Raw genomic sequence first — 17,005 nt, forward strand, 5'->3', positions numbered from 1 at the left:
GCGGCCGCACTTGGGGCCGTCCCGGGCCGCGACTCCTCCTTCCCCGCAGCCCCGCCTCCGCTCGCAGAGCCCGAGGGCTGGCGCCTCTCGGCCAGGTACGCGGCGGGCTGGGGCAGGGGTCGCGGGCGGGGTTTGGTCGCGCTGCAGCCGGTCCTCCCCGGAGGTAGGCGGGCGCGGGCCCCGTTGGGTCTCTGGGACGCCGGTCCCGCTGGGGCCGGGGGTGCTGCTTGATGTGAGCGCGGGTCCCGTCCGCCGCTGGCCCTGGGCGAGTGCACCGGGTTCTAACCTGGTGGGGGCTGCGCTGCCGCCTGGCCCGGGTGCCGGGGTTCGCGTCCCGCGGGGCCTTCCTCGCTCTTTGTCTCTTCTGAGTGAACTTGATGACCCCCTTCTTCCAGGAAGCGCCTCTCGGACGCGGGTGACCGATGCCCAGATTGCACGACCACTTCTGGAGTTGCTCCTGTGCGCACAGCGTGAGGCGCCGAGGCCCCCCGCGAGCCAGCGCCGCGGGGCTGGCAGCCAAGGTTGGGGAGATGATCAGCGCTTCCGTGTCCGGGCCCTCCCTGCTGGCGGCCCATGGTGCCCCGGACGCTGACCCCGCGCCCGGGGGCCGCAGTGCTGCGATGAGCAGCCCCGAGCCCGGCGGCCCCTACCCCAACACCTGGCATCATCGCCTGGTGCAGAGGAGCCTCGTGCTCTTCTCGGTTGGGGTGGTCCTAGCCCTGGTGCTCAACCTGCTGCAGATCCAGAGGAATGTCACTCTCTTCCCCGAGGAGGTGATCGCTACCATCTTTTCCTCCGCCTGGTGGGTCCCTCCCTGCTGCGGGACAGCAGCTGGTGAGTACCCCCCCGCGGTTCTTCTGGAAGTAAAAAGGGTGTCTTTTCGGTTGAAAGTACTTTTCAGCCTATTGAGAAACATGCATTTGAAACTAGAACTGTCCACAGATTGAAAGTGTGCATCTCCAGTTTGGGGATTTAGAGAAATGAAGGAGGGGTAGAGAGGACCTGGCACCCCCCAGGGCGGGTTCAGGCCACAGCTCTCTGAAGTTTGAGGAAGCACAGTGATGGAGATGAGGCAGGGAGATAATTGGCTGTTCAAGCAGATGCTGTGCCAAGCTGACTGAGGGCCCTTCCCTCCTGGCGTCCGGGTACAGCCCCAGCTGTCATCCCGCGCCAGCCGCCCCGGATTGGCCGCCTGGGGAACTGGTGAGCAGCGGGACTGAAAGGCCATTGGTCGCGGCAGCAAACATGCTACCCTGCTGGATAACTGAAAACAAACCCGTCACATGTGTTCAGGAGGCGGTTGCCAGGGGAGCAACTTCTCAGTACTTCCTTTTGCCGGGTCGCTGAGTAAACCGTGGTCGGAAGCCAAAACGTCTACTCCCTGAACTGTTAGAGCTCTGTAGATTACGTTCTTAAGGAAAAGAGTAACCCCCTTACGACGTTTAGATTTTCGTACACCCAGGCAGTAGCATAGATGCCTCACAGTGTAACACTAGGTCAGTCTGAACTGTGGACAGGGGGACGCTGAGTGTCTTTACTAGAATTTCTTGGCTATCATTGAACCTCTTTTATAGAAATGTTGAGTTGATCTTGGCCCAGCAAATCCCTTACTGCTGCTGTAGTCACACAGCATTTGTTTCTTTAACGAGGTTTTGTCAGGTGCTTTCTACAACCTCAACTCTACAAGCTGTTGAAATGTTAATCCAAAAGTAGCACCACAAGCCCCTATCCTTGAGCAGCTTACAGTCTGGTGGGGAAAACAAATGAGTAAGTGACTCCAGTGCAGTGCAGGGGGCATCCTGTTTGCTTTGTGGCTGACATTTGTCAGCCGACTGCTGACCATAGGCTTCAGATGCTTTGCTGTGTTCATTCCTTACAGCAATACCATGTGTAGCTTCATTTATAGATGTGGAAACCGAATCACAGGTGAAGTCACATCCAAGCGTGCGCAGGTAGAAAGGGGCCAAGCCATCCATGCTAACAGCTCCCGCTGCCTCTGTAGGTGTGTCTCCTGCACTGTGGAAACACATTGCCTCAGTTGACTCACTGCAAACAGCAAGCAGCAGAGTTTTGTAACAGATTAACAGAGGGCTGTGTGTTCAAGAACTAGGACATATGTCTGTAATTATTAAGTAGTGGGTAGAATGTTTTCATCTTTGTTCTCGGAGGGAGGGGAACCTCTTTTGTTTTTTGAAACACTTTATGTGGCTGTACTAATTGAAAAATTTTTGAGACATATATCTAGATTTAAAATTCCATATTTCATATACATTTGGCAGAATAGTTTCTTTCCTTTAACCAAAAACTTGATCTTAGAAATGAAATAGTTTAGCCTTCAGTATTTGTAATTGAAGCCTCAAGGGTTTCTAGGAATATCTGGACAATTTCTCATACTCTCATACTCTACCTTTTTTTTTTAAACCATCAGCCAAGAGCATAAGTAAAATATCATAGTATGTTTTTTACCTATTTAGTTTTTAACCTTAAAAGGCAAAATTAAGCTATAGTGAAGTAAAGTTAATTTGGGGGGGGGTCTGTTTTTCAAAACTCCAAAATTAGAACATGATTAATAAATTGAAAACTGAACTTTTTTTTCTGAATGTTTGATGAAAACTGTGTTTCCTGTTTCTCAGTTGAACCTAAAATGTGTATTTCTTTCATACTAGACCAAGGTGAAACAATTGCAGGGTTCTCAAGAGCCCTGGGACCCAGTGACCCTTGTGTCTCAGCATCCAACCCCGCAGGCCAGCACCCCACTCCCCCCCACAGACATTCATTCCTGCCTTCATTTTTGCCATTTTACTTCTCTTTTGGAATGCCATTCCTTCCCACCTGTCCAAAATCCGAGTTTGTGTCTGTAAAGAATAACGATTCTGGACCACAGTGATCCCTTCTTTCTCTGTGTCCCAGTTACATAATCCTTATAATTTCACACAGGAGAAAACAAACATGCAGAGCCAGGTCCCGCCAGGGCAAGCTGGGATTGGAGGCTGAGTTTCCTCTTCTTGGTCAGGTATTCTTACCACAGCTTGAGGCGTGACCGTGCAGGAACCAGATGGAGAATAGGAGAAGCCCGCGTGGGGCGCTCTCACCCCGTACTTGCCCACGGGCATGTGTGCACAGTGCTCAGTGCCCAGTACAGTACATGCTAGAACCCCCGAAAATCAACTCCAGGGCCACCCTAGGAGCATGTGACCCAGACTATCAAAGTCACATCAGCAAATATGTATCTCATCATGTGCCCAGTCCCAGTGCTGGGTGGTGGCAGGAGTGTCAGAGCTATGATGTGACAGGGTGTGGACAGATGCTAACCTTTTTATTGTAAGATCGAAATCACACTGGATGAAAAGATAAGGTGAACTACATAGTCATTTAAGTTCTGTGTACTTTAGGCAAATGTGGATATTAAATACAAGGTTACATATTGCTCATGTTAATATGAATAATCCCTGCTTGATTCCTTTCTGTGTTTACTGAGGCATGTTCAACTGCACTAAATAATAGTGATTTTTTAAAAACTTTCTAAACAGTACAATTTTGTGGGAGTGGTACTCAAAGAGAACAAGAATATAAAATCACTCTTAACTATTATGTTATAGCTGATAATTTTTTCTAGGAAAAGGACTGGTTTGAGTAATGTCTTGTGTTACTAATGACCACACTGAAGTTGTGGAACTTAAATCTGCTGTATTCTAACATTGTCATCTTTTTTTTAAAACAGCTGTTGTTGGCCTGCTGTACCCCTGTATCGACAGTCACCTCGGAGAACCCCACAAATTTAAGAGAGAGTGGGCCAGTGTCATGCGCTGCATAGCAGTTTTTGTTGGCATTAACCATGCCAGTGCTGTATCCTGAATTTTCTGTGCTATGTCCAGAGTATCTTCTTAGGTTATATATTGAAGCGTTTTGTTTTGTTATATACTCAAATGACTCCATGTCGTAATACAAACATGATGGTGGTACCTGCCCATTTCAAATTACTAAAAAGAGAAAGAAGAATGGGGCTGTCGATGACTTCATAGTAAAATATATTGTTTTATGGTCAAAATGCTAGCGGCATTTTATATATAGCTTTCAGCAAGTTTATTCTTATGGTTAAGTTTTTGAGTCAATGATGCCAGGGAGATTTCAGGTGATCTTGGTGATTACTGTAGCCTGTATCCAACAAATCCTTTCTTTAGCTCATTACACAGTTTTTATGGACAGTGAATTATTTGTATAAAATACCCATGTTTTTGACCCTTGTGGTTTTCTTTGTGTTTTTGATCTTATTAAGAATCAGCAGACTTTTCCTTAACTTTTACATCACCAGAAATTGGATTTTGCCAATAACGTCCAACTGTCCTTGACTTTAGCAGCCCTGTCTTTGGGGCTTTGGTGGACATTTGATCGTTCCAGAAGCGGCCTTGGGCTGGGGATCACCATAGCTTTTCTAGCTACGCTGATCACGCAGTTTCTCGTGTATAATGGTGTCTATCAGTAAGTATGTGTTTTCAAATATTGGCTTTGGAAAGCTTACTTAACTTTCATTAAAACATCCACAAAGCTTAGATAGTTTCATATTTTATTTGGTTTTTATATAGAATGATCTAGATTTAGGTACAAAATTCTAAAAAACGCTGCTATCCATAACTTAATGCAAAGGAAAACCAAGTAGTAGCAGTTACAACCAAACATTCAAATATGAACGTTTTGTAGCATTTCGTGGTTGATATGCATTCTGCATATCCCCACTACGGAGAATGTTTGATGCAGAATTGAGCCAGGTGAAACTGGCTGCTAAGGCACGGTTTCTTTTCTTGCTCCAGGTATACATCCCCAGATTTCCTCTATATTCGTTCTTGGCTCCCTTGTATATTTTTCTCAGGAGGCGTCACAGTGGGGAACATAGGACGACAGTTAGCTATGGTGAGTGAAATGATCATATTATATTATCTTCTAAAACTTGCGTCTCTTTACCTTGATAGAATTACTTTACATGATACATTCAATTTTGTGTTTATATGTTCCGGTTCAGACTTGAGTGACAATTACTGAGAAAAGGTTGTATTTTAAAAAATAGGTAATGATACCCAGGTAATTCTTTGCTAAATTATAAAGATTTGTAGATTCATAAATTCATAATATTTGATTTAGAAAGGAACTAGAGCCCTCCCACTGCCCCTTTGAATTGCAGATGTGGTCGGTGTTCTGAATTCTTGAAATTTGTGTAGTAAGCAGTAAAGAAAGTGACTGGTGTGTGAGTGTCCCCTCCTCCTTCGCCGTCAGAAGCAGATCTGGATGACCTCGTGCAGTGACACTTTGCTCCCTGAGCATCAGTCCGCCGGTGTTGCTTTTCACAAAATCAGAGTGGATGCAGATGATGCTGGCCTCTTAGTCCACAGTCAAGCAAATCGAGCCTGAGGCTCCAGAGTCTGTCTCGGGCCAGGGCAGGGCCTGGTGTGGGCGGGTAAGGGGACAGCCTGGTTCAGACAGGCAACACCCTTCTGTGGGGCAGGTGGCCCTGGGCATGGAGGAGTGGTGATGAGAGCACCACTGCACGTGGCCGGGTCACCATGTAGATGGACTGTCCTGCCTGAACATTGCACCTGTTCTTACTGCAGGAGAAAGCAGCTCTACCCCACAGAGCTTCTCTCACAGCCCCCCTGAGGGAGATGGAAAGGTAGATGAACTCCAGGATGGCTTTAGCAGTTCTTAATTAGTTAAAAATTGGCATCTTAGCACTTTAATTTAAAAAACTAGAGGTGAATTTTTAAATGTTATTTTGAGTTGACTTTGACTGGCAGGCTGAAATAAAGTGAATTAAAAAAAACCTAGAGCTGTTCCTCTCGGAGATAAGCTCTGGGACTTTCTCGGAAGACTTATCTGGGCACCTCATGCTATTTTTAAAACAGTACATTTATTTTTGCCAGCTGATACCTCTGTGAGGAGTTGAATTTGAAGGCCACTTGGCTGTTTCACAAAAACAGAAGTAATTACAAGTAGAATTTGCAGTGTTCCACTGGTTACTGAGTCTGTGCTGCCAAATTTCTCATGATGGAGAAGAAAGGACTTTGCTTGCCTTTTTTTTTTTTTTTTTTTTTTTTTTTTTGAAGACAGAGCTCACTGTGTCACCCAGGCTGGAGTACAGTGGTACCATCATAGCTCACTATAACCTTGAACTCCTGGGCTCAAGCAGTCCTCCTGCTTCAGCCTCCTGAGTAGCTGGGATTACAGGCACATGAAACCTTGCCTGGCTAACTTTTTTATTTTTTGTGGAGATGTTATCTCCCTGTGTTGTCCAGGCCAGGCTCGAACTCGTGGGCTCAAGCGATCCTCCCACCTTAGCCTCCCAAAGCACTGGGATTTTAGGCGTGAGCCTGGCCTTGTTTTTTTTTTAATATTAAAAATCTGGTCGAATGGTCCCACATGAAAATACTACATTGTTTTCGTGCATTCGCCATCATTCCTGTTATAGTCTTCAAACGAGAGCTAGGCAACTCCATCTCCACTTTCTTGCTTTGAGATTTTTGTTCCGGGACTCTTTGGGAGAGAATTCCTAAGAAGATTTTTAGAATACAATTGTCCTCAACCAGATTGACTAATTATACATTATAACTGAAACTTGAATAACATTTAAAGAGTTGATTATTTCTGTATGATAGGTTGACGCTGTTATATGTCAAGGCTTTTTAAATCAGTTTTAAGAAATAAGCATTATTTTGGTGGAGGCAGAAATTTCACAACATTCATAAGTTCTAAACATCTAGAAATGGTTGGAGGAAACGTTTTCAGTTTTGAAGATAGTTTCATTAAGTAATTCCTGCTGTGCTCCTTTGATCCTTACAGAAAAAAATGTTAAAGATAACTCAAAATAGGATAGTTGACATAATTATAATTCTCCTTATTTCAGCTTTCTCTTGATCCTTTTTATTCTTTAAACTTGGGGGAAAATGTTTGGATGTTCTTTTGTATCTTAAAACTGGAGGAGAGAGATCACCGCCTTAATCCCTTCCCTACTGGGCTATCTCATGAAACTGACCTCCCAGGTTCTGAGTCTAACCCCGCCTACCACCATTTTTATTCATAAAAACTTAAATCCTTACCTCTGGATCCCAACTGTTATTCTTTTTTCTCTTCAAAATTTGCAAACTCATTTCCATCCATCAAACTCTGGAAATGGCCCAGGGGCTTCACGGTGCAGTCCCCTCCCTCCTGCTGCATCCGTTCCTCAGGCTGGGCCCCTTGACGTCACATTCGTGGTGCGTGTTTTCCCCCAGGGCAGCCTTCCTCACATTCCACTGTTGTCATACTGTTTACTCACAAAATGGAAGCGGTTGGATGTTCTAGGGATAGTATCTAAGAGCTGTTGGTTTAAGGTTGAAACGTACACCAAGTAAGACTTTGTGAAGGGAGGTGACGAAGAGTGAAGTTGATGACAGTCTGAAGGTGAAGAGATTCCGAGGCTCAGTTCAGCACCAAGACCAGACCTGCCCAGATCCAGGGTCATTCGAGGTCTGTGTTTGGTGCTGATGGTTTTCCCTAGTGCACTTGACACCTTCTCCTTCTTAGCTGTCTCAGTTCTCTTCAAATGCCTTTGTTCTAACTTATGCTTCCCTCCCTTAGGAGGAAACATAGTTACTTGCAAGAATAACCATGCTCAAAAGTTACAAGTTGGCTTTGCTTCAAGTAATATGGTCTCCTAGCTTTTTCTATGTGGTATTTCCGCACACCCCACCGCCCCCCGCACATGCCATTGTCCTTTGTGTCCGAAAATATAGCAGAAACATTTGTTATCAGCCTGTTTCAGTTTTTTTGTTTATTTTTTTGCTTGTTTATTTTTATTTATTTATTTATTTATTTTGAGACGGAGTCTTGCTTTGTCACCCAGGCTGAAGTACAGTGGCACAATCTTGGCTCACTGCAACTCTGCCTCCCAGGTTCAAACAATTCTCCTCCCTCAGCTTCCCAAGTAGCTGGGATTACAGGCACCCACCACCACGCCTGGCTAATTTTTGTATTTTTAGTAGAGACGGGGTTTCGCCGTGTTGGCCAGGCTGGTCTCGAACTCCTGACCTCAGGTGATCCACCTGCCTCAGCCTCCCAAAGTGCTGGGATTACAAGTGTGAGCCACTGCACCCGGCCCAGCCTGTATGTTTAAAAGAAAATGAGTCAGTAACCATCATTTATAGAACTTGTTGCTGTTTGTAGCTTCAAGTCTTTTCTCAAGAGTAAGCTGCGAACTGCCAACAGCAGTCAAGCCTGCCCTGCTTCCACTGCCCGGCCCCACTGGGACACCTGGAGGCAGAGTCCCGCCCACCTCAGTGTCAGCCTGGGATTTAATTTGCCGTTCCTGTTTTTGATTGACCCAATTCAGCTGCTAATGATAATAATACTATTATTGTTATTGAGGGTTTACATGTATTGGGCTCTTACTGCTGCGCAGGAGACATTGTGCTGAACGTTTCCATTGTTAGCCAGTTTTGTCCTCTTAACATAACTCTTTGAAGTAGAAACTATTATTAGCCCATTTGTAAAAGGGGAAATTGCAGCTTAGGAAGATTAAACAACTCGGCCAGGTGGGTGGCAGAGTTGGAGCTGGCACCATGCTTCTCATTAGTATACCACATGCCCTTTCAACACATGGTTTGCACCTGCCTTCACCCTGGAAGTAGGTTGACAGCAGCCTGCGTTGGTGTCTGGGTTGAGAGGAGGATCCATATTGCCTTTTACAGGGTGCCACGATTAGACAACACTGCTGGAAGTCCCCGTGCCACGTGTCAGGTCCGCCCGGGCTGGTAGTCATTCATCTCTGGTGTCTTTGTGTTCTTACACTAATGCCAGGCCTCACTGTGGCCTCTGTCGACCAGGGATTCTAAAAGTCCGCTTCCCATTGATTTATCAGCACGTTAGTGAACAGGTAGTCAAATGTGATGACCAATTTTCTTTCCAAGTTGCTGCCAAAAGTTTGCTCTTTTGTTTTCTCACTGCAGTGTGTATAGAGCCCTCCCAGTGTTCATATTTAACAATTGGCAATGCTTTCACATGATCAGTTCCTAAAAGCATGTATGTTTCCTAGAAGATCTTACTGTGTGTGTCCCCAGGGTAGTAACTGGCATACCTGGGTGACTCAACCCAGACTCGTGACTTTTGTACCTGTCCGTTTAGATGAGAGGATCCTGCGGTTTTCTGGATGAGTAATCTCCTTCATTGCCGAAGGTGAGGAGCTCAGCTCCTTCCTCTTAATGGAGGGCAATTAAGTAACGTGGGAAGGCACGATTCTGAGGGGAAAAAATTGTGTATGGAGGTTTCTCTTTCGCCCTTTAGCAGAAGCTCTGTGGCCTCAGGAAAGTCATTTAATCTCTTTGGGTTTGCTTCTTCATCAGTGAAATCCTGTTCTCTATTGAGAATTACCCTGCGGTGCCTGGTCATAGCAGTAACTGTAGTGTCTACCTCTCGGAAGCTCTGTGAGGGTCAAATGAGGAAGAATATGTAGAAAGGATTTCCAAACTGTGAAGCTCTGTGTGAACTGAGGGTAGAGTTACTATTCAGTATTACAAAGCATGACCTATTCCCAATGTCTGTTTCAACAAACTGCTGGTAAGGTGGGTTATAACACGGGCATCAGATACTAATAAAGGTTTGTGGCCGAAACCTCCCTTCAGATAAAGGTTCAATCCCTTAAATTGCAGTTAGAACTTTCAGGAACCTAGCATACCGTAAGCATCACCATGCTTTGATAAAATTGGGTGTTTCCTTTATATAGATATTAATTTAGTTACACTTTCACCAATATCTTACACTTACATAATAGGCTTTATATAAGGGCCTTAGCCCTTGAGGCAGAGAATTATCCTAATTTTGCAGGTGAGAGCTGTGGCTCACTGGGCTGGAGCCATGAAGAAGGTGCAGGGGAGCTGGGAGAGCTGGCCTTAGGCTCTAGTTCTCTCCACATTTCCCACATCTCAGTCTTGTTTCTTCAGTCATATAAATGTTAATCTTTCTCATGTTAGGACCTACTTAATTGGTAATTAAAATATTTATACATTTAGTGCTAATTTTCTCTTTCCTTTTTTTTTTTTCCTTTCTACACACAGGGTGTTCCTGAAAAGCCCCATAGTGATTGAGTCTTCAAAACCACCGGTTCTGAGAGCAAGGAAGATTTTGGAAGAAAATCTGATTGTGGATTACGACAAAGATTATCTTTTTTCTTAATCTATTTAGATCAGGCTGACTGTACAAATGACTCCTGGAAAACACTGTTCACCTAGTCTAGAATAGGGAGGTGGAGAATATGATGACTTACCCTGAAGCCTCCCCTTGACTGACGGCACTGGCGCCTGTCTGTGCCCTGCAGCATTCTGCCAAGGCTGCGTGGGTTCAGGCAGGTGGCAGTTTCCCAAGTATTAGATCTCATTCATGTGATTAAAACAAGTTGCCATATTTCAAAGCCTTGAACTAAGACTCAATTACCAAGTATCAGTTTTGTATCAGTGCCCAAAGGAGGTAGGTTGATGGTGCTTAACAAACATGAAGTATGGTGTAATAGGAATAATATTTATCCAAAAGATTTTTTAAAATAGGGCTATGTTTAAAACAAAACAAAACAAAACAAAACAAAAAAAACAAGAAAAGCAGCAGTGATTCTAGAGAGGTCACGCTCCAAGTGGAGTCGCGGCATGGCCACGCTTCATGGTCACGCTCGTTCATCCTGCAGTGGCGTGTTTACACGGTCACACGTATGTGTATCGCCAGCGTGTCAACTGTGCTTTTCATACCGTGGAAGTTTGTGTAGACAATCTTACTGAGCAAAAGGCAATGAAAAGTCATGGTTCCCACACTGTGATATATTGGAATTTTCACCTCAGTTTATGAAGTTTATTTTGAAATCCGTAATCGTCTAAGAATGAATACCTGTCTGCCATGTATTTCAATCTTAGTGAGCGAAAATTGTTTCTTTGTTACTACAGAATAGAGATGACTGTTTTTTTCCACAGCCCTATGGAATTTGCAATCTGTGATTGCCTTGTAAAAAGGAGAGTGCATATGTCACTGCATTAAACATGTGGTGTTTCTAAATATTCAATGATATTGGTGAGCACAATGTATTCATTTAATGGCATAGACCATACCAGACCTAATTTGCAAGTATTGGGTCTTAAACTTCAAGTGCAATGTATATGAAAACCAATCTGAGCCTTGTATCTCTTAAATATTTATTTTTTTTAACGTGTGAGATGTTCGAGAGAAGTGTTCTCCATTCATTTCAGTGCTGCATGGAGGAAACTCGGCGATGATTTCTTTCCGTTGTGAAGTTCCTTTCATGTTACACCCTCCACTGAACCCTCAACCTTCGAAATACTCCAGTTTTGTGGGTTTAGTCATTTTTACTTACAAATTTCCCTTTTTGTATTTTGCAATTTACATGTGTTTGGTTTGTTTTAAATTCTGTGAAAGTGGCTTGATTAAAAGACTCCTTTTAAATGGAAGCCAGCAGTCAGCAGAATGGAAGCTTAGAGGACCTTGCCTGTGAGCGCTACTCTTTGTGTTTGGTTTTGTGTATGTAATGATCTTTGCTGAGGTTTTTTGCTTTGTTTTGAGGGAAATGTCTTGGAGTAAATTTTAAGTTCCTGAAGCTAATTTGTTTTAGAGGAATTTTGTTTTTTAAAAAGATAGGATCATTCTGAACTTTGGAATGACCCCCTTATATATTTTCTGAAAATGAAAACAATTAGTTACATGAAAAAAAATTTCCAATGAAGATGTCAGCATTTTATGAAAAACCAGAAGTTATTAGATGAAAGCAGTGAGTGAATCTTCAAAACAGACTCGATCATGCACAAACATTAAGTCTTTCTCTCCGAAACCGGAAGTAAATCTTTATCTGTTAGAAATAATGTAGCCAAAAAAATGTAAATTGGACGATTTTTTTGCCAATAGTTTATAGAAAATATATGAACCAAAGTGATTTGAGTTTGTAAAAATGTAAAATAGTATGAACAAAATTTGCACTATGCCAGATTTGAACATCTAGTGAGATTCACATTCATACTAAGTTTTCAACATTGTGTTCTTTTTGCATTCATTTTTTACTTTTATTAAAGGTTCAAAACCAAGTGTTGTATTTATGTTTGTTTGCTTTTTTAAAAAAACAGTTGGGGTGGTATTCTCTATGTAGGATGTTAGATACACGCAGGGCGTTGGTTCCAGGATACCCCACGTATGTGAAAATCTGCATACTCAAGTCTGGCATTTGGCCCTATGGAGCCTGCGTACACTAAAAGCCCTCCGTGTACGTGGGTTTCACATTCAGCAAATAAACCATGTTTGGTTGGAAAAGCTCCGTGTATAAGTGGACCCACAGGTTCAAACCCTGTGTTGTTTAAGGGTCAACAGTATGTGTTTTTCTTATGGTAGAAAGTTAAGTGCAGCACAAGCTGAATGGAACCTGCCACTTTACCCTCCTCACCACAGGCACCCGGTTTTCAGGCAGGAGGAGCAGGCGTGCCTGGCCTGTCACAGGGGCAAGCTCCCCTGCTGCCAGCCAGTGTGGCTGGAGTTACTTGCTCTCACAGGTTATCACGATGGGATGAGAACGGAAGAGATGGGTTGAGCATCTGGAACATTAATGCCCTGCAGGCTTAACATTACTTGTAGTTGTGAAATTGCATTTCAATACTAGCAGAGAAAGGCCTTACCTTTTATGTACCAATACATTTTATAATACAGATCCAAACCAGTAGGTTTCTACTATATTTAAAACATAAAACATTCATGTATGGAAAAACTGGTAGAACTCATGATGAAAACATTTCCCTCATTACAGAGATGAGATTTGCCTGAGATTAACCCAATTTATGTGGATCGAGTGTAGGAATGCCTACTGAATTAGTCTAAATTCATGTTTGTTTGTTTGTTTTGAGACAGAGTCTTGCTCTGTCGCCCAGGCTGGAGTGCAGTGGTGCGATCTTGGCTCACTGCAAACTCCACCTCCCAGCTTCACGCCATTCACCTGCCCCAGCCTCCCAGATAGCTGGGACTACAGGCATGCACCACCACGCCTGGGTAATTTTTTTATATTTTTAATAGAGATGCTGGCCGGACTGGTCTCGAACTCCTGACCTCAAGTGATCTGCCTGCCTCGGCCTCCCAAACTGCTGGGATTACAGATGTGAGCCACCGCGCCTGGCCTATTCATGTTTTAGAATAAGTTTTGGAGGTTAAATGTTTCCTGGAATTTTTCTGATCTATTGAGCAAGTGATGGAATTAAACCATTTCATGAAGGGTAAGGTGTGTAATTTACAAAAGATTTCCTCGTTCACTTCTTTTCAACTGAAGGAGCAAGGCTGAGTAGGAACTCAAGATAGATTCAAGGATGTTTTGTTTGTTTGGCTAGTTTTAAGAGCCACCTGTGATCTTAACTTAAGCAAGATTTCCGGCAGATTGGTTTAAATGAATTAAGATATAATCACCTGGCACGCTCCCCACCCTTGAATTATAAACACTTCCTTTATCCTGGTGGTAAAAAGAAATGAGAGAAGGGAACAATTATAAATCTAAACTTGCCTTTTCTACTTTACCTGTTAAAACAGACCTTTTACTAAGAAAGTTCACTCTCCGAGAGTTTCAAATTATCTCTTGGTAATAATGTAACTTTAGCATACCCTTGTAGGGATATTCTCTTTGAAGAGTATTAATGTTGTAAAATATTAATAAAGATATTAAAACTTAGCTTTAACATATATTATGCAATAAGAAGCTGGCCTAGTCCTCACTAATCTACCATTTTGCTTACTCTTGGAGTGAGGTGAACTTGTAAGCAATAAATTAGTCACAGGAGGGATTTCATATTGATCCCTAAACGTAGTCAAAATATGCAAAGAAAGGTAAGAAAAAGGTGCATGAAATAGATCCAAGTCCTAATACCCAAACATGGTGCCCTGTGGACTTTATAAATCTTGGTAAGATTCATACCTGAAGAATTGCTTCCCCGAGCATTTATAAAAACACCTAATAGTGCCTGGCACAAGATAAGCTCTCAATAAATGTTACTTTCCCTTCTTGCCCCAGTTTTCTCAGGGAAGAATAAATGTGCTGAGATAGTGCCTTAGGTATGGTAGTGCCAGTCTAGGTTTGTAGTTTTCAAGACAAACGGTCACATAATATGAAAAGTGCTTTTTTATTACTATTTCCACGTATTTGACACTTAATTTTTCTGAGTGTTTTGACACCCTTTTTCCTCACTGTTCTCCACGTTCGCAAGTTCAGGAACAGAAGGAAGATGAAGTCAAAAGCACTGGGTCCACAGAAGTAATTTCCTCATCAGAACCTAGCTCTTCGTATTTTTTTCTGTGTCTTCTCTCGGGCAAGTTTTTCATTTAAAATCATAAGTGTTTCCCAGTTCATCCCTGAGACCTCACCGAAGGGTCATCCCTGGCTGTCCTCTTCACATCCAACCTCCCAGAGTTCCTCCAGCGGCCCCTGGAGTCAGGGCTGTCAGGCTGCTTTCTTCCCGCAGGCCAGACTCCCCGGAGGGAGGGGCTGCCTCCTCGCTTGTCCTATCCTGGTGCCTTGCCACGGCCTGGATCCTGCTTCATCACACACGTGTGCTGGGAGCCTGTGAAGAGATGGCTTCCCCTACTTGGTCACTGGCCATCCAGGAACTATTTCTGGGTGCCTATCATGACAGAGGCAGGCACGTGAACTGTCCACGGTCCCATCCTGTTGCCAACAGCCCTTGAGTCCCCTTCCTATTTGTGATCTCCAATCTGCAGAGAATGAGATAAATAAAGCTGTTAGAATCAATCATACAATGAAAATCTGAGTCAACATCCAGGGAGGACTCCTCCACACGTAGAGTGGATGAGTTTCAGTGGCAGGATTTGTTTTAACACTGATACGAGCTGTCACAGGATTGGGGATTCTTTTTCCCAGGAATGGGGTTGGAAGTGTGCTGAACCGTCCACACCCTCCCGCCCCACTGCCCTGCTGCTCGGCAACTGCTTGTGGGTGGCCAGTGTGACACCCACAGGCCCAGGAGGAAGCGCCCACTGGGCAGCACCGGTGCAAAGTCCTCGAATCCCTCAGAGCCTTCGCCCGTTCCCACCTGCTGGCCTGCCCTTCCCGGGTACACACTGATTCCTCAGAAATTCCATCTTCTCAAGGAGGAAGGCTGCTTGCTTTGACATGTGACATCAGTCCCTGCCCTTCAAATTTGATCTTATTTGCCATCAACTGCTTTCAAACCCATTCCTATTTTCTTTAGTGCCCAGGGGCCTACTGACCCAGGCTAACGTGGACATTTGGCACCCCCTTTTCCCCTCATTCTGCATCAATCACGTTAGTTGCAAAGACCCAGGTAGGGCAGGGTGAATGTGAGCAGATGACTGTGAGAGAAAGATTCCAGGGTCAAGAGAGCAGCAGTGTCCACGGACCCATGCCAGCCTTGTTCCTAAGAAGCCGCTTCCTACCGCCTGTTGCCCATCCTTGCCAGCCCCGGAGTGGTGTGCGAGCCTGCATGTAATCAATCCCCCTCCACGAGCCCGACTTGCTGGGCCGGCTCTGGGGCTTCCTGCCTTCACCTCATCACACACTACTCTTCATGTCTTCTTCAAACATCCAGCCAGCTGTAGGAGCCGCCTGAAGAAAGGTCAGCACGCCAATAAATTGCATGGAAGACCGTTTCAGAGTTTCACGCATCCACCAGGAGAGACAGTCTGCACCGTATTAATCTTGCCAGGACTGGAAATAAATCGTGAGTCCTTTTATTAGACTGGGCACATGGAAAAGCCCTTCCTAAGGTTTCTCCCCAATGAAATTGTTGCATTTCCTAAGCTCCACATACAGGTATTTGCAATTATTTGATTGTTCATTTTGAAACTGTGGGGGAAATGCTCTTGAACACTTACTGTGTGTCGGGAATCATGCTGTACCCTGGGAGCCCAGTAGTGTGCAAAGCAGGTGTCTGCCCACGTAGGAGCTGTCAGAAATCTACCTGTTCACTGGAGATCTAGGTTACACTTCTGGAGACTTAAAATGCTTTGGGGAATCAACTCAGGATGGATCAAAGGCTTAAACATAAGACCTAGGAAGGTCTTAAATCCTAGAAGAAATCCTAAAAGAAATTAAAATCCTAGAAGAAAACCTGGGCAATACCATTCAGGATACAGGCATGGGCAAAGACTTCATGTCTAAAACACCAAGAACAGTGACAACAAAAGCCAGAATTGACAAAGGGAATCTAGTTAAACTAAAGAGATTCTGCACAGCAAAAGAAACTGTCATCAGAGTGAATAGGCAACCTATAGAATGGGAGACAAGTTTTGCAATCTATCCATCTGACAAAGGGCTAATATCCAGAATCTACAAAGTACTTAAACAAATTTACAGGAAAAAACAAACAACCCCATCAAAAAATGGGCAAAGGATATGAACAGACACTTCTCAAAAAAAAAAAGACATTTATGTAGCCAACAGATATACAAAAAAATGCTCATCATCATTGGTCATCAGACAAATGCAAATCAAAACCACAATGAGATACCATCTCATGCCCGTCAGAATGGTGATCATTAAAAAGTCAGGAAACAACAGATGCTGGAGAGGATGTAGAAAAATAGGAATGCTTTTACACTGTTGGTGGGAGTGTAAATTAGTTCAACCATTGTGGAAGACAGTGTGTGTGGCGATTCCTCAAGGATCTAGAACTGGAAATACCATTTGACCCAGCCATCCCATTACTGGGTATATACCCAAAAGATTATAAATCATTCTACTATAAAGACACATGCACATGTATGTTTATTGTGGCACTATTTACAATAGCAAAGACTTGGAACCAACCCAAATGTCCATCAATGATAGACTGGATTAAGAAAATGTGGCATATATACACCATGGAATACTGTGCAACCATAAAAAAGGATGAGTTCATGTCCTTTGCGGGGACATGGATGAAGCTGGAAACCATCATGCTCAGCAAATTACCACAAGATCAGAAAACCAAACACCACATGTTCTCACTCA

General features: G+C 43.9%; 1 protein-coding gene and 1 long non-coding RNA gene across 3 annotated transcripts in view; one reads left to right on the top strand and one right to left on the bottom strand.

The window, feature by feature from the left end:
* On the top strand, positions 1-12,095 carry INSIG1 (insulin induced gene 1). Of its 2 annotated transcripts, none has more exons than XM_077997801.1 (6): positions 1-163; positions 396-834; positions 3,722-3,846; positions 4,313-4,479; positions 4,809-4,908; positions 10,077-12,095. In XM_077997801.1, exons 2-6 carry the CDS (start codon positions 423-425, stop codon positions 10,104-10,106), a joined length of 834 nt encoding a protein of 277 aa, XP_077853927.1. In that variant the 5' UTR covers positions 1-163; positions 396-422; the 3' UTR covers positions 10,107-12,095. The 2 variants fall into 2 exon arrangements, with proteins under 2 accessions (XP_077853927.1, XP_014990840.1); XM_015135354.3 differs by having other exon boundaries at positions 1-95.
* Positions 10,076-17,005, bottom strand: part of LOC144340034 (uncharacterized) — a 23,049-nt gene continuing 16,119 nt past the window's right edge. The window contains exon 2 of the long non-coding RNA XR_013415754.1: positions 10,076-14,748. This is a non-coding gene — a long non-coding RNA (uncharacterized LOC144340034). The remainder of the gene's footprint in view (positions 14,749-17,005) is intronic.

Source organism: Macaca mulatta, chromosome 3, assembly GCF_049350105.2.
Source record: "Macaca mulatta isolate MMU2019108-1 chromosome 3, T2T-MMU8v2.0, whole genome shotgun sequence".
NCBI classification, from domain to species: Eukaryota; Metazoa; Chordata; class Mammalia; order Primates; family Cercopithecidae; genus Macaca; species Macaca mulatta.